This window comes from Onychomys torridus, chromosome 6 (assembly GCF_903995425.1).
Source record: "Onychomys torridus chromosome 6, mOncTor1.1, whole genome shotgun sequence".
Lineage (NCBI taxonomy): Eukaryota > Metazoa > Chordata > Mammalia > Rodentia > Cricetidae > Onychomys > Onychomys torridus.
This window is the reverse complement of record NC_050448.1, coordinates 135,201,929-135,228,544: the sequence shown is the minus strand read 5'-3', so window position 1 is coordinate 135,228,544 and position 26,616 is coordinate 135,201,929. Positions and strand designations below refer to the sequence as shown.

At 35.3% G+C, this 26,616-nt stretch overlaps 1 protein-coding gene across 3 annotated transcripts in view; it reads right to left on the bottom strand.

Moving 5' to 3' along the window:
- Positions 1-14,319: 14,319 nt before the first annotated feature.
- Positions 14,320-26,616, bottom strand: part of Depdc1 (DEP domain containing 1) — a 29,558-nt gene continuing 17,261 nt past the window's right edge. The window contains exons 4-12 of one of the 3 annotated variants that reach the window (XM_036191463.1): positions 26,212-26,333; positions 25,685-25,815; positions 24,899-24,946; positions 22,182-22,322; positions 19,809-20,648; positions 19,216-19,388; positions 16,565-16,741; positions 15,056-15,241; positions 14,320-14,460 (exon numbers count right to left, since the gene is read on the bottom strand). In XM_036191463.1, coding sequence (XP_036047356.1) covers positions 14,320-14,460; positions 15,056-15,241; positions 16,565-16,741; positions 19,216-19,388; positions 19,809-20,648; positions 22,182-22,322; positions 24,899-24,946; positions 25,685-25,815; positions 26,212-26,333 — 1,959 coding nt within the window. The remainder of the gene's footprint in view (positions 14,461-15,055; positions 15,242-16,564; positions 16,742-19,215; positions 19,389-19,808; positions 20,649-22,181; positions 22,323-24,898; positions 24,947-25,684; positions 25,816-26,211; positions 26,334-26,616) is intronic. The other 2 variants (XM_036191464.1, XM_036191465.1) reach the window with 2 other exon arrangements.

Sequence of the window (26,616 nt, the reverse complement as noted above, 5' to 3'; positions counted from 1 at the left end):
TTTGCACCTTTTGGGATCTAATTTTTTTGTTTTGTTTTTTTCAAACTCAATTAAATTTCAGTTCAGGTAATTTCAAAGCTAATAAAAAATTTCCCTTAAAATACTAAGTTTAATCAGGTTATTTTTTCTTTTCTTTTTTTCATTTTTTTTATTTAGAAATTTTCTACTCACTTTACATACCACCCACAGATTCCTCCTCCTCTATCCTCCCACATTCCAGCCCTCCTCCCAAGCCACCCCACATCACCACATTCCTCAAATCAAGGTCTCCCATGAGGAGTCAGCAGAGCCTGGCACACTGAGCCTAGGCAGGTCCAAGCCCCTCCCCATTGCACCAAGGGTGCACAAAACATCACATCAAAGGCACTGGGTTCCACAAAGCCTGCCCATGCACCAGGGATGGATCCTGATCCTTGGGTTCTAAATTTTTGTAGACCTATTTTATATCCTGAATAATTAATAGAATCTCCTCTTTGTATCTTTTCAGGAGCAATTTTAATCCCCAACAAGGCAAAATTTTCTTTACTTCTTCAAACATTCTTTCTAAAGTATCTACATTTCAATCAGCTAGTAAAATGTCATCCATGTAATGGTAAATTGTAGATTTAAGAAATTGATCATGTATTACTTCCAATGACTGTCATACAAAATATTTGCACAGGGTTGGGGTATTTAACTTTCTCTGTTGTAGAACCATCCATTGATATCTCTTGACTGGCTGGAATTGTTATATGTACTATGAAGGCAAATTTTTCTCTGTCTTTTTCTTGTAAGAGTATTGAAAACAAAACAATCTTTTAAATTGATAACAATAAGAGTCCCTCCTTTGTGTAACAAAGTAGGCAAAGGAATTTCAGATTGTATAGAGCCCATTGACTGAATTACCTTGTTAATTGCTCTTAGACCTGTTACCATTCTCCACCTACCAGATTTCTTTTTAATAACAAATACAGAATTCCAAGGGCTCATTGATTCTTCAATATTTTGAGCATTTAACTGCTCTTCTACCAGCTCTTCTAAAGCCTGGAGTTTTTCTGTTGTTAAAGGTCATTGCTGAACTTATACAGTTTTGTCTGATAACCATTTTAAAGTTAGGGTTGTTGGTGTCTTTGGAAGATCAGCAGCTGTTTTGCCATGTTTTTGTACACTCCAGATGATCAGTGGCTGTTCTTTATAATACCTTCTAATATTTTTCTCAGAATCATATCTTAATTTATGTTTGTTTTTGAATTTTGAAGAATGTTAATCTGGGTATTCTATTTTTGTAATAAATCATAGCCCAATAGATTCATAGCTATATTAGCCACATATGGCTTTAATTTTCCTCTCTGTCCTTCTGGTCCTATATATTCTACCCATCTTGTGCTCTGTTTCACTTGAAATAATGTTCCAATCCCTAAAAGCTGAACATTTACCTCCTGAAAGGGCCCATTTGAAGCCAAGATTCTAGTGCAATTATTGTTATGTCTGCACATGTGTCTACAAGACCTTCAGTGTGAAAGTCATTTATTCATATTTTTAATTTTGGCCTTTGTTCATTTATAGAAGTTTGCCAAAAAATTCCATTATGATTTCTCCTGAATGTTTTTGTTCTCTCTGCTATAGGTCTTTTATCACCCCAAGAGGTATAGTTTTTTACAGTAGGCCTTTGGTTATTTAATTGCTCTGGGAAGAGTTTTCTTTTATGATGGCATTAAAGGGTGGAACTAAATTTGCCACAGGGGTCTACAAGATGCCCCCCCCGGGGAGTTTCCCAATGGCAAAGGCAAATGATTACCCTCTCTGTCCCTTGTTGATCTTCATTCAGTAGTCCAATGTTTGCCTTTACCACATCTTCTGCATAATATAGAAGAGAGGAACATTCTGTTGGGATTATTCCTTGAAAAAACCTTGTTTCTAGGACTGCCCTGTTTACAGTTCCCTTTTAGGTGACCTTGTTTACCACAATCAAAACACCTGGCATTACTATTTATCTTTAAACCTCTGGAAATCACCTCTTCTATTCAAGTATCATCATGGTCATGATATTCAATATTAATTGGATCTAGGATCCATTCCTCCAAGGGTGCTATCTTGCCTTTAATGGCCTAATTATTCTTTCACATTGTGCATTAGCATTTTCAAAGGCCAGAAATGCAATAATTTTCTGTGTAGCTACTGAATTTGGTATCATTATATTTACTGCTGAAGACAGACTTTGTAAGAAATCAGTTAAGGTTTCTTTTAGGCCCTGTATAACTTTTGTAAATGATTCAATTTTCTTTCCTACTTGTTCAATTCTTACCCAAGCATTCAAGGCTGCCATGCAGCATAAAATCAGGGTGTGGTCATCATATAAAGATTGTCTTTGTACATCAGAATAATCGCCTTCTCCCAGAAGTTGATCTTTGGAAATTTCCATACCTCTAGACCTACACCATTGTTTAATTGTCTTAGCCTCATCTTTCCACCAGGTCCTCCATTGTAACTGTGGACCAGCTTCTAGGACTGCTGTAACAAAATCTTTCCAGTCTTGAGGGGTAATTTTATTACAATTTGACCATGAGTTTAATATCTGCTTTACAAATGGGGAATGCATACCAAAATATATTATAGCATCTTTAAATCTCCTCAAATCTGACATTTGCCCAGGAGTCCAGGCAGCTCTTACATAGCCTTGAACATTTGGCAGCTCCTGTAAGGTTAAATGATAGATTAAGTTTGGCTGTTTGAATGAAAGCCTTAAGCTGTTTCTTTCTTTCTTTCTTTTTGGTTTTTCAAGACATGGTTTCTCTGTAGCTTTGGAGCCTGTCCTGGACTAGCTCTGTAGACCAGGCTGGCCTCGAACTCACAGAGATCACCTGCCTCTGCCTCTGCCTCCTGAGTGCTGGGATTACAGGCGAGTGCCACAATCACCCAGCAAGCTGTTTCTCTGTAACCATATAACACAATGCTAAGATTGGTTCATCTTTAAATTCTTCTGTCTTAGTCTGAATTTCTTTATGATTCATTTTAACAAGTTTTTATAACACTTGTATATTGGCATTCATATTATCCAAATTTTTAGTGGTAAAACAAAGATGATCAAACAAATTTATAGTTGATGTTGTATAAATTACATCAACATTAGTTATCCCCTCATTTAATTGTTCCATTTTCAGACTGCCTAATGTGTTATCAAACATAGACCAAATTCCCTCCATTGTAAAAAATGTTTCCCATTTTTTAATGTGGGAAAATCATCTCTTTTATCTAATTTCTCCTTTTAAGATATCTTAATTGACTCACCAAGTTTCCTAACTGTGATGATTCAGATGTGAGGCTGACTGCTTCTCTGTAGAATAGTAGAAGTTTGGGTGGGTTTTGAGGCAGCTACCTACTGTAGTAGCAGCCCAAGTTGGAGATTCAGGGAAAGCCCACAATTCACTAGGAGAGAAGAAGCCAAAGAGACTTTGGCCCAAGTGGGTGCAACTCAACTTTGTGCAGTTCAGGATTGAGCTGGGTCTTGCATGGCCACAGGCTATGGAGATAATGTATTCTCCAATATATTGTGCACTGCAATAAACTTACCTGGGGTCAGAGAACAGAACAGCCACTAGACATAGTGGCCAGAAAATGGTGGCACACACACCTTTAATCCTAGCATTCCAAAGGCAGAGATCCATTTGGATCTCTGTGAGTTCAAAGCCACACTGGTAACAGCCAGGCATGATGACACACACCTTTAATCCCAGGAAGTGATGGCAAGAAGCAGAAAGGTATATAAAGTGTGAGGACTAGCCTGGTTCAGCTTTTAGGTTTTTGAACAGTTCAGCTGAGATACATTCAGATGAGGACACAGAGGCTTCCAGTCTGAGGAAACAGGATCAGCTGAGGAACTGGCAAGGTGAGGTGGCTGTGGCTTTTTCTGCTTCTCTGATCTTCCAGCATTCACCCCAATATCTGGCTCCCATGTTTTTTTTATTAATAAGACCTTTTAAGATTCATGTTACAACAGGCAAGTGACCTTTTTTTGTGAATTTGTGCCACAAAAATGGAGTGCCAGATATAACATGAATCTTAAAAGGTCTTATAAATTAAAACAACAACAACAACAACAACAAAACCATAGCCAGACATTGGGGTGGAAGCTGCAAGTTCAGAGAAACAGAACAAAGCAGCCACATTCTTACCTCCATGAAATCATCCGTCTCAAAAGTGAGACTTCCTGTTTAATCATGCCTTTCATACCTTTCTGTGCCCTGCCATCTTCCTTTCTACTGCTGGGATTAAAGGTATATGGGCTTCCCAAATACTTGGTAGCAAAGGCATGAGATCTCAAGTGCTGGCTTTAAAGGCAAGTGCCACTATGCCTGACTCTGATCCCATTGTGGCCTAGAACTCAGAGATCTGCATAGATCTCTGCCTCCTGAATGCTAGGATTACAGGTATGTGCTAGCACTTCCTGACCTCTATGTTTAATATAGTGCCTGGCTTTGTTCTCTGATCCCCATGCAAGTTTTATTAGGGTACACTATATATCACCACAGAAGCAGGAGTTACAGATGATTGTAAGATGAGAAGCAGACTCTGATCCTCTGTAAGAGTAGAAAGTACTCTAACTTTCCTCTTTGTTTTTTTTTTTTTTCCATGTGGTTCTTATTTAGAAATCATTGCCTACCCCAATGTCATCAGGTTCTTTTTTTCTGTCTTATCATATCAGTTTCATAGTTTTCAATGGGTGTTCCATTTAGCTTCTTGATTCATTTTGACAATAAGAAAGATCTAATTCCATTCTTCTGCTATGACTGTTTTTTTTCTCAGCACATCTTATTGAAGAAACCATCCTTTATTCAATGCCCTTGGAGTCTTTGCCAGAAGTCAACCTGCTGTGCTGGATGCAATAGTCTTGGATACTCAGAAAGCTGAACTTAGAGGGTTATATATGTTCATAAGTTTGAGAAGAGCTAGGGCAAAATAGGGATCTCTGAGAAAACACAACAAAATAAAGCACACATGGGCTATAAATACATGTTTTCTGAAAATTTTCCTCCATTCCTTTGATTTTAATGTCTGTTTTTATGCCATCATTATACTATAATGATTACTGTAGTTTGCCTATGTGTTTGGAAACCTAGTATTTGATCTCAAATATTTACCTCAGGATTGCTGTTCTTATTTTAGGTACTCTATGGTTCCTATGAATTTATTTGCCTTTTCTCTAGAAAATGTCATTAGCATTTTGATGGGAAATATATGGAATATGTAAATAGCTTTGAGGAGTGTAGATATTAAAAATACCAATTATTTTAACCTATAAGCATGGATATCTTTCTATTTCTTATGAACTCCATAATTTCTTCCATTTTTTTGTAGATGTTTTTCACTTCCTGGCTTAAATTGACTCACAACTAATTTATTTTATTGTGTGTGTATATTGTGAATGGTGCCTGTTTTTTAAAATTTCTCATCCAGTTAGTTGGTATATAAAAGTATTTTTATGTTGATTTTGTTTATTGAAACTCCAGACATTGTTAATAGATTTGGGGTTCTCTACACAGAAGACAGATTTTGGAGCATTGGCTAGCCTATTGTATTATTATTTTTTTCTGTGTTTTTACTGGGAAGACTTTCAAGATTTATAACTAGTTTTTGGTGACATGGCTCTAGGTGCTGTGGTATGGTTGTATTTTGCTTGAGGTTACCTGAGGTTCTGTGGGCTTATGTCCTTTCTTGCATTAAAAAACAAAAGCCATACTTTTGCAAAGTATTTTTTGAATAACTCCTTCCCAATGTCAACCTACCCTCACCTCATTAACCATCTTTGTGTCTTTTACATAGCTTATTGAGGTGTTCATTTGTTTTATTTTTCTGTTTTGTAATGCTGGTTTCAAATTCAGACCTCTCTTCTTTTCTGCTGTATCTAATTTTCTTTCCCTCATTCTACACATTGAGCATGCTGTATATTTTAGCTCTAGAATTTGTACTTGTATCTTTATGTATGTGTACTTAGATCTTTATATCTTCTCTACTATATTTTATTTTCTTATTTGAGTATATGTATGTTCATAATAACTTCTAAAATTTGTTTTTCTAATAATTCCATTATCTCATTTATTTCTAAGTATGCCATTTTGATTAATTTTTTGTGCTGGTTATAGTTTTTTTTTTTTTTGATTGGACATTTGACATTTTCTTTTCTATACTGTTAAGAATTAAGCATAGACTTGTTAAGATATAAATAATGCCACAGCATGGAGCTTAAATATTCTTTCATGTGTGTTGGACTTATTGAAAGTGTCCTCTGGAGAGGTTGTGGGAACATTAAGAAGTGGGGTTTAATGGCAGTGGTTGGGTCTTCAGGTCATCAAAGGAATATATTTGAAATTGATATTGGGTCTCCAGCCTCTTCATTTTTCTCTCTGGCCAGGAGCTGAGGAGTTTTGCTCTACCATGTGCTCTGGCCATATTCTGCCCTACTACTGGCTGAAAAGCAATGTGGGGCCTATTGGTCACAGATTGAAGGTTCTACATTATTTCAGATATTTGTTACATTAATGGAACCCTAACACAAACTCACTGATTTTTAAATTTTTTCCTTTGTATGATCAGGAGTTTTGCCTGAATATATTTCTGTGCACTATGTGCATGCAGTGCCCACAAAGGCCAGAAGAGGGCAACAGATACCCTGGGGCTGGAGATGCAGATGGTTACCAGGCCCTGTATAGTTGCTGGGATTCAAACCTGCATCCTCTGGAAGATCAACTAGTGCCCTTAACTGTTGAGCCATCTCTTCAGCACACTCCACCCCATTACCTTCTTAAAAACTACACTTATTTCTGAGGTGTTCTGTTGTGTGACAAACTTTCCCTGGAGAGAAACACACTTTACTCATCTACAGAAAGGAAACCCATGATAACCAAAGTAACAATTGTACCAAAGTCCAACTTGGAGAACCAGTGAGATTCTTCTTTTTTGTTATTACTAAGAATACAGTGAGGAATTACTTACAGGAGCAGGAATGACTCAAAAGCAGCTGCATCACCAGTAACATGAGTGACCACTCACAAAAGCTGCAACCATAAAAGTTTCTATACAGCTTGCACAGAGCTGGTCATCTAAGAATCCTTCCTCTCTGAATCTTGCCTGCTCAATCTCTTCCCCTAGCAGTTATTTACTCCTTTTTGAACTGCTGGGGCAGGGATGGGTAGGTCCATGGAGAATCTTCCAGGTTTCTTTTTCCTACACCTATAACCTTTTGTTTAACTCATGAGTCTCATGAGCCTCTCTTCTCCTCTCTTAGAGGTGTGGTAGTATTGTGTTCCCCAAAATATTGTGCAGGCTAATAAACTTATCTGGGGTCAGAGAACAGGATGGCCACAATATTAAACATGAGGATAGGCAGTGGTAGAACACACCTTTAATCCTAGCATTCCAGAGACAGAAATCCCTGTGGATCTCTGTGAGTTCAAGGCCACATAGGAAACAGCCAGGCATGGTGACACACGCCTTTAATCCCAGGGAGTGATGACAGAAAGAGAAAGGCATGAAGACCAGAAACAAGTAGCATTTGGCTGGTTAAGTATTTGGCTGGTTAAGTATTTGGCTGGTTAAGCATTCAGGCTTTGGAGCAGGAGAGTTCAGCTGAGATTCATTTGGATGAGGACTCAAAAGCTTGCAGTGTGAGGAAACAAGACCAGCTGAGGAACTGGTGAGGTGAGGTAGCTGTGGCTTGTTCTGCCTCTCTGATCTTCTCCAGCATTCACCTCAATAACTGGCCTCAGGTTTGATTTTATTAATAAGTTCCTTTAAGATTCCTGCTACATAGAAGTAATGTTTTAATTCCAAGGAAACTGTCATAACTTACCCACATTTTTATCCACATTGTATAGATGAAGATACTCAGTTTCCCAAAGACAAAAAGGTAGTCAGTGGAAATCCCATACAATTTCCACAACTAAATGCAATACCAATCTCTGGACAGTGGAAGGATAGTAGATCATTATATGGTACCAATTAACAGAGGGATTAGGGATAATGGTGGCAATTACTTCTAGGATCAAAACTGTATAAATTGATCAGACATCTTTTGATCTGATGAAACCTATGCATGTCAATGTTTTTTAAAACGAGTATTTCATATATCTTTTTAGAGCAGATACTCAATCTACCTCTACTTTATCCCTGGAAGTTTGACTTTGATTCTTAGGTCAAGAAAAAGCAAATATAAATAAAAGAGAATTTCTATCTATAACTAAGTTCAAATTCTAGAAGTCAACCTATCTATAGCTCAACTTAAAGACTGTACCCATGAGATCCCTTCATGCTGCAGTGGCTTTAGGCTGTAATTGTGCATGAGACCTCATCAGCTTTTTGAGTCTAGAATATTGTTTTGAAAATATACATTCTTTTCTTTCCTCATCATATTTTTCTGCTCTACCAGATTAAAAATATCCAATAAGTATACATAATTAAAATCTTAGTGCCATGTAGTGGGTAGCTGTTCGAGCTTTGACCTGAAAGTACTACCTTGTGAGGTTTCTGGTAAATGGCATGCCTACCTATGACCTGCCCCTAGTGTGGAGCAAAGATGGGAGCCCTTAATAATCGAGATCCAGACATACTTGCTCTCTTGGTTCCTTGTGATCCTGGATGCTGGATGGTAGACCAAACAGAGTTCTCTAGAGAACACTGCTGGACTGCACTTCACCTCTCCCAGATCCTGTAACCAACCCCTTTACTGGCTGTAAGTTACTCCAAAATAAGCCTCCTTTTTAACTATATGGAGTTGCCTTAATAAATCCCCATAATAGTGCCAGCACTTAAAAAATAGTAACAATTGTTCATAATTTTGTTTTAATTTGTCAACCCAAAGTATCTGAACAGCTACAGTTGAATATCTTCTAATGTTGTAATTCTAGCAATAATAGCTAATAATTTAAAGTGCTTATTTGATGTCACTGTAAAACACTTTGATAATAGTCCCAAAGGAGGCACTATTATAATATTTATTGATCCAAGGGAACTGGAGCTTGAAGAAGTTAGTAACATATCTGAAATTATTAGCTTGTAAGTAACAGAATACTTTCAATCTGGAAGTTTTAGCATGCAAATAATTTCTATTACATCTAATTAATTTATAGACATGTTTTCTGAGCTGAAGATGTATATTTATCACTTTTTGTCTAAATACAAGATGAAACATAGTAGTGTTAAAGGGGACATTATCATTATTCATATCAATAGTGTAAAACCACATTGTAAAATAAGAATATTCATTAAACATCAAGAGTCTATTGCCTGTATTATATCTATTTTTATACTTAAGGGACTAGGTATTAAACATTTATTGAAAAAGAAAATGGAGAAACAATCGCTACTGATTGTACCAAGTCAATCTCTGGAAAACCTGTGCTAAATAGCATTGACACTGGGTATTTTCTTATAGTGATAGTATTTTTAGTGTGCTACCATTCTGACATTCAAACTTTTGTAAAAAAAAAAAAAAAAGTTTAGAATACTGATTCTCAATGTTAACTAAACAGTGTAATGATCTATAGAGTTTAAAAGCATAAATGTCTACCCATTAGTGGTGGCATATGCTTGTAAATGCAGCACTTGGAGGCTTAGGCAAGATGACAAGGTTAGATCAGTCTAAGCTATATAGTGAGGCTTTGTCTCAAAAATCCTTAAGTGTATTGTCTTAGGGTTTCTATTGCTGTGAAGAGACACCATGACCACAACAACTCTTATAAAGGAAAACATTTAATTGAGGCTAGCTTACAGTTCAGAGGTTTAGTCCATTATTGTCAGGGCAGGAAGCATGGCAGTACACAGGCAGATGTGCTGGAGAAGGAAATGAGAGCTAATACATCTTGATCCACAGTGAGCAAAAGGGTATGTGCCACAATGGGCATAGCTTGAGAATATAACAACACAAAGCCCACCCCCACAGTGACACACTTCATCTACCAAGACCACACCTACTCCATCAAGGCCACTTCTCCCAATAGTGCCACTCCCTATGGGCCAAGCATTCAAACCTGAGTCTAAAGGGATTACACCTATTCAAAACAACACAAGTACCAATGTCTTTGTAACATCTCTAAACTATAGACTTGACTGGCTTACCAGGACTTGGTAATTCCAATGTACTCCAGCTTAAAAACATTAGCTTAAAGAATTGTTCTCAGAACATCACCCTTTACAAGAGCCACAAATAATATAAAATACCATGGGGTAATTCTAACTAAGAAAGTGAAAGACCTGTATGTAGTTGGAGAGTTTCTCTCCAGGTGCCACCAAGCCCCCACGGTCCCTCAACCCATGTATAAAATAATCACACAGACACTTATATTATTTAAACTGCTTGGCCATACTCAGGCCTACCATTGTCTAGCTCTTAGCCTTATATTTAGCCCATTTCTATTAATCTATACTTTGCCATGTGGCTTGTGGCTTACCAGTACCTTACATCTTCCTTGTTATGGCGGCAGCTGGCAGTATCTCTCTACCCAGCCTTCCACTTCTCACAATTCTCCTCCTCCTTGTCCCGCCTACCCTATCCTTCCTGCCTGGCTACTGGCCAATTAGCACATTATTTATTTTAACCAATCAGCAACACATTTGGCATACAGAACATCCCACAGAAGCTGGAGAGAAGGTCTCCAACTACACCTGTATAATAAGAACTTTAAGTCTCTGAAGAAAGAAATTGAAGAAGATATCAGAAAATGGAAAGATCTCCCATACTCATGGATAGGTAGAATCAACATAGTAAAAATGACAATCTTACCAAAAGCAATATACAGATTCAAAGCAATCCCCATCAAAATCCCAACACAATTCTTCACAGACTTGGAAAGTACAATACTTAACTCTATATGGAAAAACAAAAAAACCTAGGATAGCTGAAACAATCCTGTATAATAAAGCAACCTCTGGAGGGATCATGATCCCTGACCTCAAGCTCTACTCTAGAGCTATAGTAATAAAAAATAGTTCGGCACTGGCATAAAAACCAACATATGGACCAATAAAATCAAATTGAAGATGCTGATATTAAACCACACACCTATGAACATAAGATTTTTGACAAAAATCCAAAACTGTACAATGGAAAACAGAAAGCATCTTCAACAAATGTTGCTGGCATAACTGGATCTCAACATATTGAAGATTGCAAATAGATCCAAATCTGTCACCATGTACAAAACTCAAGTCCAAGTAGATCAAAGACCTCAACCTAAATCCAGTTACACTGAACTTGATAGAAGAGAAAGTAGGAAGTAGTCTGGAATGAAATGGCATAGGAGACCACTTCCTAAATATAACACCAGTAGCACAGACACTGAGAGTGACAATTAGCAAATGGGACCTCCTGAAACTGAGAAGCTTTTGTAGAGCAAAGGACATGGTCAACAAGACAAAATGACGGCCTACAGAATGGGAAAAGATATTCACCAACTGCACATCTGACAGAGGGCTGATCTCCAAAATACATAAAGAACTCAAAAAGCTAGACATCAAAATACTGAACAATCCAATTTAAAAAAACGGGCCACAGAGCTTAACAGAGAATTCTCAACAGAAGTATCTCAAATGGCTGAAAGACATTCAAGGAATTGCTCAAGATCCTAAGTCATTAGGGGAATGCAAATCAAAATGACTGAGATACCATCTTACACCTGTCAGAATGGGTAAGATCAAAAACACTGAAGACAGCTTATGTTGGAGAGGATGTGAAGCAAGGGGAACACTCCTCCACTGCTGGTGGGAATGCAAACTTGTACAGCCACTCTGGAAATCAGTATGGCGGTTTCTCAGAAAATTGGGAATAATTCTTCCTCAAGACTCAGTTATACCACTCTTGGGCATATACCCAAGGAATGCTCAATCTTACCACAATGACACATGTTGAACTATGTTCATATCAGCATTTATTCATAATTGCAAGAACCTGGAAAAAAACCTAGATGCCCCTTAATTGAAGAATGGATATAGAAAATGTGGCGGGTTGGGGATTTAGCTCAGTGGTAGAGTGCTTGCTTAGCAAGTGCAAGGCCCTGGGTTTGATCCTCAGCTCCCCCCCCCAAAAAAAAAAGAGAAAAAAGAAAGAAAATATGGCACATATACACAACAGAGTACTACTCAGATGTAAAAAAAAAAAAAAAACAAAAAAACAAAGATATCATGAAATTTGCAGGCAAATGGATGGAACTAGAAAATATCATCTTGAGTGAGGTAACCCAGACTCAGAAGGACAAACAGTATGTACCTACTCATAAGTGGATATTAAATGTGTGGGAAGGGATGGCCAGACTGCAATCTACAACTCCAAAGAGGCTAGCTAACAGGGAAAGACCCTAAGAGGGACACATGGATAACCCTATGAAGAAGTGGATGAGATCTACATGGGTGGACTGCGTGTGGAGGGGTGGCAGAGGGCAAGGAGTGGGGGATGAGAATATAGGGAAATGGGAGGGTCAAGCTGGAACAGGGACAGAGTGGGAGGGGAGAGAGGAAGATACCATGATAGATGAGGACATCATGGGAGTGGGAGGAGGTAGGGTGCTGGGGAGGTTCTCAGGAATCCACAAGGATGACCCCATCTTGGTCTGCTGGCAGTGGTCCAGAGGGTGCCTGGACCAATCTACTCTGGTGACCAGTCTAACAAATAATCTAGCTGTCATCATAGAGCCTTTGTCCAATGACTGTTGGAGGCAGATGCAGAAAACCACAGCCAGGCATCAGGCTGAGTTCTGGGAATCCAATTGATGAAAGAAAGGAGAGATTCTGTAGGTAAGGGAGATGGATATCATGATGGGAGGATGTGCAGAGATGACTGGCCATACTAGTGGAAGACCATGAATTGTGGAATGCTGGCTATGGAGTCCCCTTGGGACTGGACTAGGCCCTCTGGATATGGAAGACAGTTGTTTGGCTCAAACTGTATGGGGGGGCATCCAAGCAGGGGGATCAGGATCTTTCCCTAGTTTATGGGCAGGCTTCTGGAATCTGGTGTCTGTGGTGTGACACCTTGCACAGCCTTGGTGCAGCAGGAAGGGGCTTGGACCTGCCTAGGCTCAGTGTGCTGGGCTCTTCTGACTCTCCATGGGTGACCTCAATTTAGGGGATGTGGGGATGGGAGGTGGCTTGGGAAAGAGGGCTGGGATGTGAAAGGAGGGAGGAGGAGGGATCTGTGGATAGTATGTAGAGTGAGTAGAAAATTTCTTTTCTGTCTTTTTTTTTTTTAAAGATTTATTTATTTAGTAGACAGAAGAGGGCGCCAGATCTCATTACAGATGGTTGTGAGCCACCATGTGGTTGCTGGGTATTGAACTCAGGACCTCTGGAAGAACAGTCAGTGCTCTTAACTTCTGAACCATCTCTCCAGCCCAAAAACTTTCTTAATAAAGAAAAATGAAAAAAAAAAAAAAAGAATTGTTCTCAGAGTCTTCAAATGAAGGAATCCCTATACCTCGATGTCAGCAAATACGTTATTTCTTTAAGGGCTTGAAAAATGTAGTTCCCTTGATTGAAAAAAAATAAATGTCTAAAGAGAAGAAATTTTGCCTTACTTATCATGGTCACCACATTTAAGAAACAATGAAAGGCACATTGTTGTTGCTAAATAACTATTATACATCTCTTTCAGTATTAGAATAGATGATAAATGTAAAGATTCAAAAGATATTTCTGGAAAAAAAGACTGAAGTAGTTGAGATAATGTTTAAGGGAAAACAAAACTACTACACAAAGATTTAAGAAAAATAAATACATATAAGCCAGGAATAGTGGTACACACGTGGATTCCTAATACTCAGGACTATAATGCAGGAGAAATGAGTTTGAGGAGTCAGAATGCAGTATGTAAGTGAGACTTTATCTCTAAAACTAACCCCCTTTGGTTCCCAATAAACCAAATTCCAATAAACTAAAACCAAGCTACAAGTGTGTGTTTATATACATTTAAATAGATCACAAGTATAAAAAGATTATACAAAAGAGTACAATATTCTTCATGTTCTGATACTTAAAAATAAAGAAGCAATCCTAAACCAGTTCTCTAGCTAATATCCATAAGCACACATATAGACACAGGTACATTTTCTTTCAAAACAGCACCACAATTTCATCTGCATAATATATTAAAAATATTGTTTCTAATTAAGATATTTGGTATAGGCTTTTGTTAGGTATTCTTAGCTGAGATCCAGTAGCTTTTGCAGCCTTGCATGGATAAAAAGACTATTTTGCCAACTCCTTATATAAGGTCCTTATAAGGGAAACAAAATTTTAATAGATTTACTTTTAAGTAGAAACATTCTCATGTATGACTTCATTTATTGAAGTTTTAAGTCAGTATCGCAGACTGTGAAGCTTTCGGTTCCTTAAATTCAGCACTGGTGGCTTGACTGTAGGCTTGTCATCCAAAAGTGCTGCTTCACTCTCAGTGGTCGGGAATCTTTTCTGATATATCAAGGGGTATTCCTTCTGGAACTTAAAAATGAGGGAGGGGAATATTAGAAGTTCTTGAATATTATTTCCCTAGATGAAGCTTGTCAAGTATCCTTTCATCTGACTCTTGCTTCTTTCTTCACATTTGTGAAGGGGACACCATAAGAGCCTTCGACTCCTGTCCATATTATAATTCCAGGATTTTTTTCTGTTAATTCTCACCCTAAAGTCAAATCTCTCATGTAGTCAAATCAAATCATGTAGTTATTGAGCTGTAGAGCTGAGAGTTCTAAACATTGGTAGAGATGAGTCATTCAGAGATAGGTATTATAATGAAGATTTTACATATGCTTTCCCAGGTAAATTCAAAGTTTAATTATACAATATATCAGTGAAATAAAAGAAAATAAATTAATATTACTGTAATTATTATAAATTTAAGATGGAATAAAAACAAATATATATTAATTCACATACTTTAAGTATATAATGAAGAACAATATATATTTATATATTTAAATTTATTGTTAAAATATTTAAAAGTTAAATTTCTATCTCAAAATGTCACAAGAAATAGCTATCACTGATCACACACTAGAAAAAAAGTGTAAGATGGAGAAGTTGTGCATTCTTGTACCTGTTTCAGTTTTCTTCTTTTCTCCTTTATAGGCAAGCTTTTACTTCTAAGAATATTCTCCAAAAGTTCTTCAATTGCAGCTTGAGAAGCTGAAATTTTCTGCTCATTAAATTCTTGAGTACTAATCTGCTTACAGTAAGAAAATGTTGGCAAAGGAACAACTTGCCCATCTCCAGAATTTTTAACCTGTCAGCAAAGAACCAAGACAGCGAAAATCTGTATGTTCTAGTCATATTTTTCCTGTGGAGAGCATTTTTGGTGGAATCTAATATCTATCATTTTGGCCTTAATAAAACATTCACCGTGTTAAGAAAACTGAATATTATACAGTAGAGGTAAGTGAGCAGGATCTAAATCCAAGCCTCACAGCCTACTATTTTATAGCATCAAATTAACTTCTGGTCTGTTTCCTCATCATTAAAATGAAGATTGCATGGGAAAATGTATATGAAAGCACTAAATGTAGCTATTATTCTCACTCTGAACCACGGATTTTATTATTTGAAGTATAAAACATAACAATTTAAATAATGTTTTAATTCAGTTTAAAACACCAATATTTTGACTTAGTAATGAAGTATTGACTTATTGTTTTTGAGAATCAGAACACTACCAGAGCCCATATATTTTAATAATGAAGTTTAAGGTATAGTAATAGTATTCAGGAGAAAAAGCACAAACAAAATGTGTTTATCAGCTAACACCGGAATATAGTAGATATCTGGTCCTTAGTGTTTTTTCCCCGTTTTCCTAGCAACTTTTTTCTATTCTATGTATTCTAACCTTTTTTTTTTTTTTTTTTAAAGAACAAATTCTATTTTAACTATATAGAATGTATTGGAATAAGACTCTATCAAACTTACTCTCTGACTTTCAAAAAATGGACATAGGACAAGAAAATCAAGAGTCCATATGTAGGGACTGGGGAGATGGCTTAATGGGTAAGATGTTTCCCAAGTAGGCATGAGGACTTGAGTTTGGATCCTCAGTACCTATGTAAAAACTGGGCACAGAAGGATGCTTTTGTAACCCTAGAGCTGACAGTAGATTCCTGGAGTTTTGTCTAGCCAAATTAACCAACTCCAAGTTTATAGAGAGACCCTATTTCAAAGTCAAGTTAGAGAATAATGGAGGAAGATAACTTAAGTTGATCTCTGGCCTCCACATGCACATGCACATGCACAGAGTCCATTATCAGAATTTTTTCCAATTGGAGGTTAAGGGATTGCTGTTTTCACTTTGGATTTCAAAAAACCCAATGCTGTGACACAGCAACTTCAATTATCATATTCCTCATAATGTAAAGAAAGCATTTGTCAACATATGACTGCAAAAGGGGAAAGGCCAAGAAGAGTCCCAGTGCTGTGAGTCTCCAGGCTCTATATATTCCTGATTTAGAGAATGTTTACATGATCTAATAAATGTTCATTTTTTTATGGGTTTACTTTAAGATGAATTTACTACTTGTGAATAACAAGTGCAGAGATTTTTAAGGCTCAAAATACCTACGTGGTCCTTTCTAATGTAGTCAAGATGTTCCTCCACTGCAGTCTGTAAATAAGTGGGTACTTGAAGAATTTCCTGATGATGATCCATTAGGAAAGAAACTAATCTTGAAGCTAGAAGCTCATCAAGATCCACTTCCTCAGCACAACACAGCACACACCGAGAAAAAGTATGTATCATCTACAAAAATATGGCAACTTATGAACCTAAGATTTCATATAAATGACAATGTCAATCATTTCCAATTTGCATTGTATGATGTGTGGGGATAAAGTAATAAGCAGACTTCAGTTTAGAACACATGGAAATAATTCATTATAGTTAGGAAGGTAAGAATTCTATTATAGTATAGTACTTTAATAAGCATTTGTTACGTATTTTTGTTAACGAAGTTCCAATAGAGTATATTTAATGGGTTCTTCTTTAATTTTTTATAGTTTTATTAATAAATACCTATTAATTAGGTATTCTATTAATATAGAGATTTAATCCTTAAGCCAAAAGCTGTTAGAGAACAAAGACTTATTAAACAAATTCCACAAAACCATAAACCAGGAGAATATACAACATATGGAACACATAAACAGCAGAAGTTGTAAAGTTGGCAGTATTTATCTTTTGAAACTTTGGGAAACAGCTGTTAGTGACTACTAGTGTTTAGATAGTGAGTTAATGCAAACATCGCCATTTCCATCATAAGGATTTTATAACTCTGGGAGAATTCTTGCTTCAAAACTCATTACTCTCATAGTCATATAATCCATATCTATAATACACAATAATTAGGATATTTGAATTCTATCTTAAATATTTGCACATAGTACATGAAGAACATATTTATTGATCTGAAATATTCTCTTTTAGTTCCAAGGCTCATTTCTCAGCTTTTTGTTCTTTGTCTATATTCTTCTTCTCATAGAACCCTTTTTACATTTGTTACTATTATCTTAATGCAGATGACTAAAAAAACTATCTTTTGCCCTGATTTTGCTTCACAAGGCTCATATTTCCAAAATTCAGTTGGATAAATTTTATTTAGATGCCCTAATAACTTTAAAACCAAAGTAGAAAACTAAAATTATCACCTTTTCAAACATCATCCCTTACTAATTTCTTATGCTTTTCAAAAATGACATAATTATTCAAGAATATTTTTCTTTTTTATCTGTTCTATCATTGTTACTGAACTGTCCCAGTGATGAGCAAAACAACTGAATAGAGCTGCCAGGCTCCTCATTGTAAGAATCTTTTATAGATTTTAGCTGGAGTCTAAAAAGTGACTATTTTTAAGAGAAACGAGAGACAGCGAGGGAATTTAAAAGATTTATTTATTTTTATCAATATCTGCATATAAATCCTTCTACCCTAATTCTCCAAGGATCCTGAATGGCAACATGCAAGGGACTGCTTGGCAACAGGTTGTTGTTGTTTTGTTTTTTGTTTTACACTTCTTGTCCACAATGATTTATTCTCATAAATCATCAGATACAATTTCCCCACTGCCATAGTCTCTGAAATTCTTTGCCATATTATACATTGATTGCTTACTCACTCTCTACTTCAGAGTTGTAGTATTTTTAGGTTTGAACAGTACCTACAAATCCTCTTCCCACTTCATCAGACAGAACTGATGATACTAGGTGATATAATATAGACTGACTGACTAGCTCAGTCACTGTGAGGTGTACAAAATGGTCAAGAAGGCAAAGGGTTCTAAGATTAATACAAGGTCAAAGTATAGTAGCCCAAGAACAAATAATTTGTGTAACACTATTTTCTCCTAGAAAAGGTCAAGTTTTTAGGGTTGTTTAGTTTTTAAATTTAACTAACTTTTAAATACAAATACTTGAAATAAAATAAAACAATGAACTGACCAATCATACAAAACAAATAAAAACTAAGAACTTAACCTTGGTAGAACACTGTGGAACTACTAAACTCTATATTGTTTTTTGGATACATGGCTTTACTTTTCTGGGGCTGCTTTGTTTTCTTTAAAGTGATTTAAAAATATTTTATGTATTATTTTATTTTTGAAAACTTTTCTAAGTCAAGTATTATAAGATAAAAATTAACATATGTAGTACTTTCAAATAGCTTGATCTTCTTTTAGTTGATAAATCAGGGCTTACTCTTTCCATTGTAAAAAATACTCCCTCCCCACCCCCAGCCTCAACACTGCTGTCACACATACACACCAAGATTCAGGGAACATTATGGAAGAGGCAGAGGTCAGGGGGAATTTGAATGAAACAGGGTCTGCTGGATATGGCAGAACTAATAACTTCATAAACTCACAGCATTGGTTGCCTGCACAAGACCAAACAAATCAACATTCCAGTAAAGTGGAGGGATTTACAAGCACCATTCAGAATTGAAGAGCTACTGGCAGCTGATGACTATTAGGGAAGGAAGATTCAGTTTTCTTTAGGTTCCAGCTAGGCCAATGATGCTCCAGTGAATAGCCCTATAGCCACGTATATATGGGCAACATAATTGGGCTCAATGAGTTATTTAAAAATGAGTATATAAAGTAGGGAGGAAGGGTGAGGAATAGGGGGTGAATATGGCCAAAATACATTGTATACATATATGAAATTCTTGAATAATATATAATAGATTATATAATAATATGATATTAAAAATCAACTTACCAATGTTCTTGTACCTACTTCTTCATGAAGTTTGGGCATATCAACATTTTGACTCATTCGAGAAATCATGCGCATTAAGAGTTGAAGCTTTCTACGATTTGATGGGGGAAGTAACAAGCAACATAACTGTAGAGCATTGATGGCAACTCTCTCTAAATGAGGTTGCAGTAAACCTAGAAGGCAAAGCCACCCCCATCCCCAAAAGCTCATCAGTGATAATAGTTCTCAAATGAATAAAATACACAATTATATAAAGAGGGTAATATAATATCTTAGCATTTTCCTTTTAATTAAGAGTTACAAATCTCCACAAACCTTAATAGTATAGTAAGATACTCTATTGTTTTACCACTTATTTTTAAGTAATAAAATCCTTCATTTATAAAGTGACATAGAATAAGTGATATTAGGGGAAAAGACATTACATGCTTTAAGTAGGGTAGAATAAAAGTTGCTTATTCCATGACTAAAGTCTTTTATAATAATTTCGTTTCAAGAAATAAAAAATCAATTCAGACAAGAAAAGCCAAGAATATAAAGCAGAGTTAGTAAACATTAAAAGTTAATACTGCATGCATTGAAAACAGCCTTACTTTGTGTGCCAGTCAACACAGAAGCAGCTGGAAGTAAAGAATTCTCTGAAAGTTCTACTGAGCTTTTGCACAGTCTTTTATTGATTGTGGTACTAGACTCTCCAAGCTCACTTCGTACACTTGTACTGCCTTGTCCAACATTTGGTTTCATTATAATTTCAGCCACAGGTGTATTGATATATCTATTCTGTCTTATACTACTTCTTAAAAGCAAACTCTGAGATCTACAAAGCTGTTTTGAATTATATTTTCCTTTACATAACTCCCCTTGGTCTTGAAGAGTCAAAGCGGAGGTTCTTTTAAAACCAACACAGTATGGTTGTTGAATATTTTCTTCTGAGTGAAGATTAAATAGAGATTTCTGTTTGGGCATTGGCACTAAAGATTGATTACTATTTTGTTCTTCTATGTTCAGAAAAGACTGGTAGAAGATACTGGACACCTTTTTATTTGAATTCCCTGGCATATCTATAATTCCTTCCAAAGAGGAGCACTTTGGTTTGATGTTAGAGGACAGGGCATGTGTATTACTTAAGCCTATTAAATTATGACAGCTTCCTCCCATTATGTCATTAGCACTAGCGCTTCTGTTTCTTAAATTAACTAGCTGCATTTTCTTGGCACATCTTTCTTGAAATCCTTGATCACTTCTTTGCAGTCTCTCAGTAGAATCCAATTCTTCACTGCCTTTGTCTTTGTGAAGCAGACTGAGAAGAAGACACTCAGTTGATTTGAAGGAATTCAAATTACTTAAACGATGGATTTTTGAAGACCGTGGATCATCATGGATTTTATGTATCGCACTCGTTCTATCTGAAACTGTGATGTAGCCACAAAGAACTACCAGAAAATGAAACAAAAATTAAGATGCAACTGCAAGACAGTGGACAAAAATAAAAAAATAAGTTAAAAAATAAAGCATCACTATAATATACACTGTTAGTAGAGAACACATGGAAATTGCTTAATTTGGAAGCCACTTCAATAGGACACATGCAACATTCTGTTATAAACATGCAAGACTGACTAGTGGTATTTCCACTTGTGACATAAATCATTTAAAAATTAATTTAGCTACCTAATTAGAAGGATTTAATCAGGGCACACTTAAAAATATTTGTTTTTAATACTACAAGTACTTGAAACCTTCCAATTAAAGACAACTGTATATAGAAGCACAGATATAGTCATCTTTGTATTAATGGGAAGACTGGTTCCAGGGATGTACATGGACAAAATCTGCAGATTTTAGTCTCCTATATAAAATGGTGTACCATGCACATACATATAACCTAGGAATTTATCAAAAAACTAAAATCATTCAATCAAACAAATAAACAACAACAAAAAAAAATCCTCAGGATTACTTATATAAGTAACACAAAGTAAGCATTATGTACATATTTATTGTTTAGAGAATAATGACAAGAAAAAAAACCCAGAAAATTCTATATAGCTACATTAAAAACAAAATATTTTTGATTGTGGATTGGTTGCACCCAGGGGTACATAAATAGCTCATGAAGACCAGTGACAATTGTACCTATATTTGGTTTCAGTTCTTGGTTACTGGCATAGAACTCCTAAAATGCTTGGAATTTCCTGAGTGATCAGTCTTGTTATTCATGAGGAGCTATTTCAACATACATGAGTTTGTGCTAATGTAGCTCATGGCTAGCCACAAATCAGCATTACCTCCAACCTTTTGGGAAGGGAAGGGGGATGGAGATTGAGTTCAATAGCGTAAAAATGAAAACTTAATCAATCATACCTAACTAAAAAAACTACTTAAAATTCTGAAACAGTGAAGCCAAGGCAGCTTTGGGTTGATAAACATACAGATGTTCAGGGTGTCTTTCCTGAGATAGTACAGAGACTCTCTGTCATCGTCATCCACCACGCCTTCCATGTGCATCTCTTCTCTTTGTCTGTCACACCCGAGTTCTATCCTTTTTAAAACAAAATAACAAACATACTTTCCAAGACTTCAGGAGTGAATCAGAGGGTTCAAATGAACCTTTTAATTGGTAGTTGGCTAAGCACAATTGTGGGAGCAAAGGGAACTTACTTGTTGTCAGTACCAGAAGTAAGGATAGTCCTGTGGATATAAGCCTTTCTCTTGTAGGATCAGTGCTAACTCTAGAGAGCTGTGTCAGAACTACACAGAACTATATGACAGTCAATTTCAGGGCAACTGGTATTAAAACATATTTGAACCATTTGAATTAGTATAACTATAGTATTTCTAAATTTGGAAATAGTTTATAGTTTACTTACCACATGCATATTTAACATGTATTTAGACCTTTAATCTTAAGGAAACTTAAAATTTTAATAGAATAAATTTAAATAATAAGTACAATTCATACATACCCAAAATGTTCACAAATAATTTATAATATTCATATGTAAGTAGAGGTTCAGGGAGATCTAGAAAATAATCTGCAATTGTTCTGAATACATCACGTTCAAATCCAACATAAGTTGGATTATTGGTGTCATTGCTTCTTGGCCCTAAGAAGCAGAAGGCAAAAGAAATGGGAAAAATGTATTTCAATTTAAAAACAGTTAAAAGTACACATAAGTTTAAACTTGTATTTCATGAGGGAGCTATAGTTAATAATTCATGTTAAAATATATGCAATTCACCAACTCATGTCTCATCCTTTCACTGAAAATCACTGTAAGCAGTCTCTGGTTAGTATTTTGTTTTAATATTATTTTAATATATGAAGAACTGTAACAAGGCAAAATTTATGGTGTTTTTTAAAAGCATCAATTATTTTAGTGAGATTTCATTGTAATTTATTTTGTGAAGACAAGAATAATAGAATACAAATAATTCTTCTAAACCATATTTTATATGTCAATACTTCCATGAATAAATTTATCCTTTAAAAATTCTTAATGATTTCAATATTTTGTCATCATTATTTTTAGACTTAATACTATTGAAAGAGTCATGACTATTAATAATTGTTGATTTATTGAAAATATACACAGGCTACAATCTACCAAGGGGAAGTTAGGGACTTACTGCCCTAGAATTATTTCCTCTGGGGTCTCTAAGTTAGTGTCTCTAAACTCTAACCTGGTACTCTTCCTTATAAACTGCATTGGAGTCTTGGAAACATCTCCCTAGTGAATGAACTTATATTTTAGAGTTATTATTACCAAAAACCTTTTTTCCTGAACCAAATAAAGTTTTTTTTCCTGTTTCCAAATTTTTGTATGGCTATACAAGTTGTAAGCATACACACTACAACATAATTAAAGAAAAAGCAAACCACATACATATATAATAGTTTAAAAGCTAATATTGATTTTTAAAAAGTATTTTTCTAAAGCAGACATAAGAAATATTTTAATATATACAAAAATAATCATTAGTAAGTTTTCTAATGTAGAAAACACAGGTTCACTAGAAAGAAAAACAAAGAATTGATAGTTAATTTGGGTTTGAGTTCTAGGTCTTTTGCATTAACAGAAGGTCCTGATAATTCTGATTTTCAACTTTGGAAAAAAAGTTGTTGGCAGTATTCTTCAGACTAATTCTCAAGATTATTCTTTCTATAGACCAGTGGTTCTCAACCTTCTTAATGCTGTGACCCTTTAATACAGTTCCTCATATTGTGATGACCCCCAACCATAAAATTATTTTAATTGCTACTTAAAGACCCTAATTTTGATGTTATAAATTATAATGTTAATATTTTGGGAGACAGAGGTTTGACAGAGGGGCTGCAACCCACAGGTTGATAACCACTGTTATAGATGCTAGTTAAATACATTACAATGAACTGAAATCCAATAAGTTATATATTTGTTATCATTTAGGTATAATATGAACTGGGAAGAGAGGGAAAACACAAATCCCAAAGGATGGAAGATAAATGCCTCTGAGGATACTTATCTGTGTTGTTAACCATGAGTCATAGGAGAGTAGGACAGTTGAGCAGAGAAGATATTCAAAATGCTTAACCTTAGGCTTTTTATCTTAATTCCTTGAATAAAATGTTTCTGTAACTTGTTTATATAATTGCTATTTATTTTGCTATTCTGTCATTCTGACATACAATAAGGAATATAATCATCAACATTTACAAACTCCCATTAAATTTTCAAAAATACTAACTTTAAAAGAACTAGAAAATGAATCTATCACTAGAATTTCTAAAATATATTTTAACTTTTGACAACTTAAAAGTGTGTAATATTTTGATTTCATTCTGAAAATAAAGTTTGCATTTTGTCAGAGTACAGAGCTAGCCATTAGCTGACCAAAATTAACCATAGAGGTTGGAGGACTATGGGCAGATAGGGGACAGGAAGTAGTAAGGTGGGGCTGAGAGAGGATCTCAGCCCTTTGGGATGGAGGAACAGAAGAAATAGGAAGTTATTGGTGGCTGCTCTGCAGCTTCTCTGATCTTTCAGGTTCCTTACTCCGATATCTGACTCCTGATTTTTATTGGTAAAGAATAATTAGATAAACGATTCATAAAAGCATATACCTCTGCCAATTTTTAAATTTTATTTTGAAATTAGTAAGATTTTTGTAAACCAGCCACTTTTTACTGAGAAAAAGGTTGAACAATAAAATGCTTAACACTGGTTTGTAGATTACAAACAATAGCTTTTTCTATTAACATATCCTATGAAGTAACCTGTCATGGAAAAGGAGGGACATGGGCTTTATGAAACTTTGTTTCTGATTTAATCTCTTCCAGTCCTGCTGTTTTATTTCTAAGCTGCCACCAATTAGCCTATAGGCCTCATTGTGTGCAGTCACTGTAGTTTAGATTTTACCTGAGTCCTTTCAATTCATATAAGCCTATGAGTTTATGATTTATAAATGACAGGTTATAATTAAAAAATCAGTTTTACACAGAAAATAGAGGTCATAATCAATTCTCCTTGACTGTCATTTGACTCATAATTTAAAATATTTTCTTCATTCTTGTTAAATACTTTCAATATAATACACCACACACACACACACACACACACACACACACACACACACACACACACGCACACACACGCACACACGCACACATGCACACACACATACTATTTGTGGTTTAACTTACAGTTTGCTAGGCACTTCATAGCAGATAATACCCAGTGTGGAAGATCCTCTAGATACAAAAATACAAAGAATGTATGTTAAGTCATACAGTTTTTATAATAGTATTTTTTCCAAAAAAATGTCATAGTTGGCTTCGCACCAAGGGCTTTTACCACCTGAGCTAACTACTATTTCAGGACAGATCAATATCTTAAAATACAAAAAAATTAAATTATAAATATCTAGAGTTTGATTCTGTCTATAATACATAAAACAAGTAGTACCCCAAGAATTAATTATATGGGAAGGGGTGATTTGGATATAAACTAATGCTCTATTTGCTCCACTACTTCTCTTTTACCCCACTTTAGTTCTATTGCTATGCTATGTGACTATTACTGATTTAGATGAAGCCTCTGACCAAAATTAACTATGTCTGAATATCAGAGTACTTTTACACGAAGGCTTGCTTAAAATATTTAAATTGGTACCATATCCAGCTTGCTCAATCATAAATCTTTAGCGAAATATCTGGCACATTGTAGGCCCTTAACACAAGTGTTGTTAATAAATTTTTGTCTACATTTTGGATGCTTATCCTTGTCATTTTTCTAAAGTCACATATTAACTCATATTAGCAACTAAATAATTTATGATAGCATGAATAATGTTTATTCCATTGTTATTACTAAGTGAATGTGGCCTTGGAAAGGGTTCTACTTTTATATCTAGGTCCCTACATTTCTCTATAAAGACAACTTTGGTTATCAAGTTTGAAAAGATTCCAAATTCTTTTCTAAATGCTTACCTGATTTATCTTGTAGCATAACCACTCCATGCTTATTTGTGTTAGCCATGTTATACATTACATATTGAGGGATTACTTGGTTTGGGTTTATGAGTTCTTCTATGGATGGTACACCTAAAATGGTTTGCAGGCTAAAAAGAAGAGTATGAATAATTTTTCCTTATAAAATAAAAGGAATAGAATATAAATGTAAGCATGACTTGTAAGAAACAAAACCACCAGAGTACTTTATTGTTTTTCTTAACAATTCAAGGATTATATTTACTGTCTACTTTTACATATATACTTAACAAAATTCAGAAGAATCCAATAGAAATATGAATCTACAGTGATGACTTTAATTTAAAGGGTGAAACTTTCCTTATAGTATACTGGATCTGCACCAAAATTAATTACCTGAAAACATACAAGCTTATTTAAATTCTAAGTTTTTAAAAGTAATGTTCTTATTCATTTACATATTTGGATGAAAAAAATCAGTAATCCACATACTTCAGAATCTTAACTATAGCTTAATTTTGTCTTACTAGATCATAATAATATATCTCCAAACTTCTTCAACATCTTCCTGGTTTATTTCTCTGTTGTCAGCTGAGTTTTCTTGGTCTTCATTGATTATCCTCTCATGATTTATGTTTTCTGTATTTTCCTTAAGGAAAAAAAAAAAGGTTTGTTTCAGCCTATACTCAAACTAAAGCAATGTTGAACACTTTTTAACACAGGATTTTTTCGTTTGTTTGGTTTGGGTTTTTTCTTTCTTTTTTTGTGAGTGTAGAACTGAAATTGACATTAGCTGTCTTCCTTGAATGATCTCTAATTTATTTATTGAGGCAGGATTTTTCATACTTAGTAGTTTTATTAGTTAAAGTCTACTGTGGCATTACAAAGTGTCTGAAAAGTAATGGGACACATAGCAATTGTTTTCAGTTTTG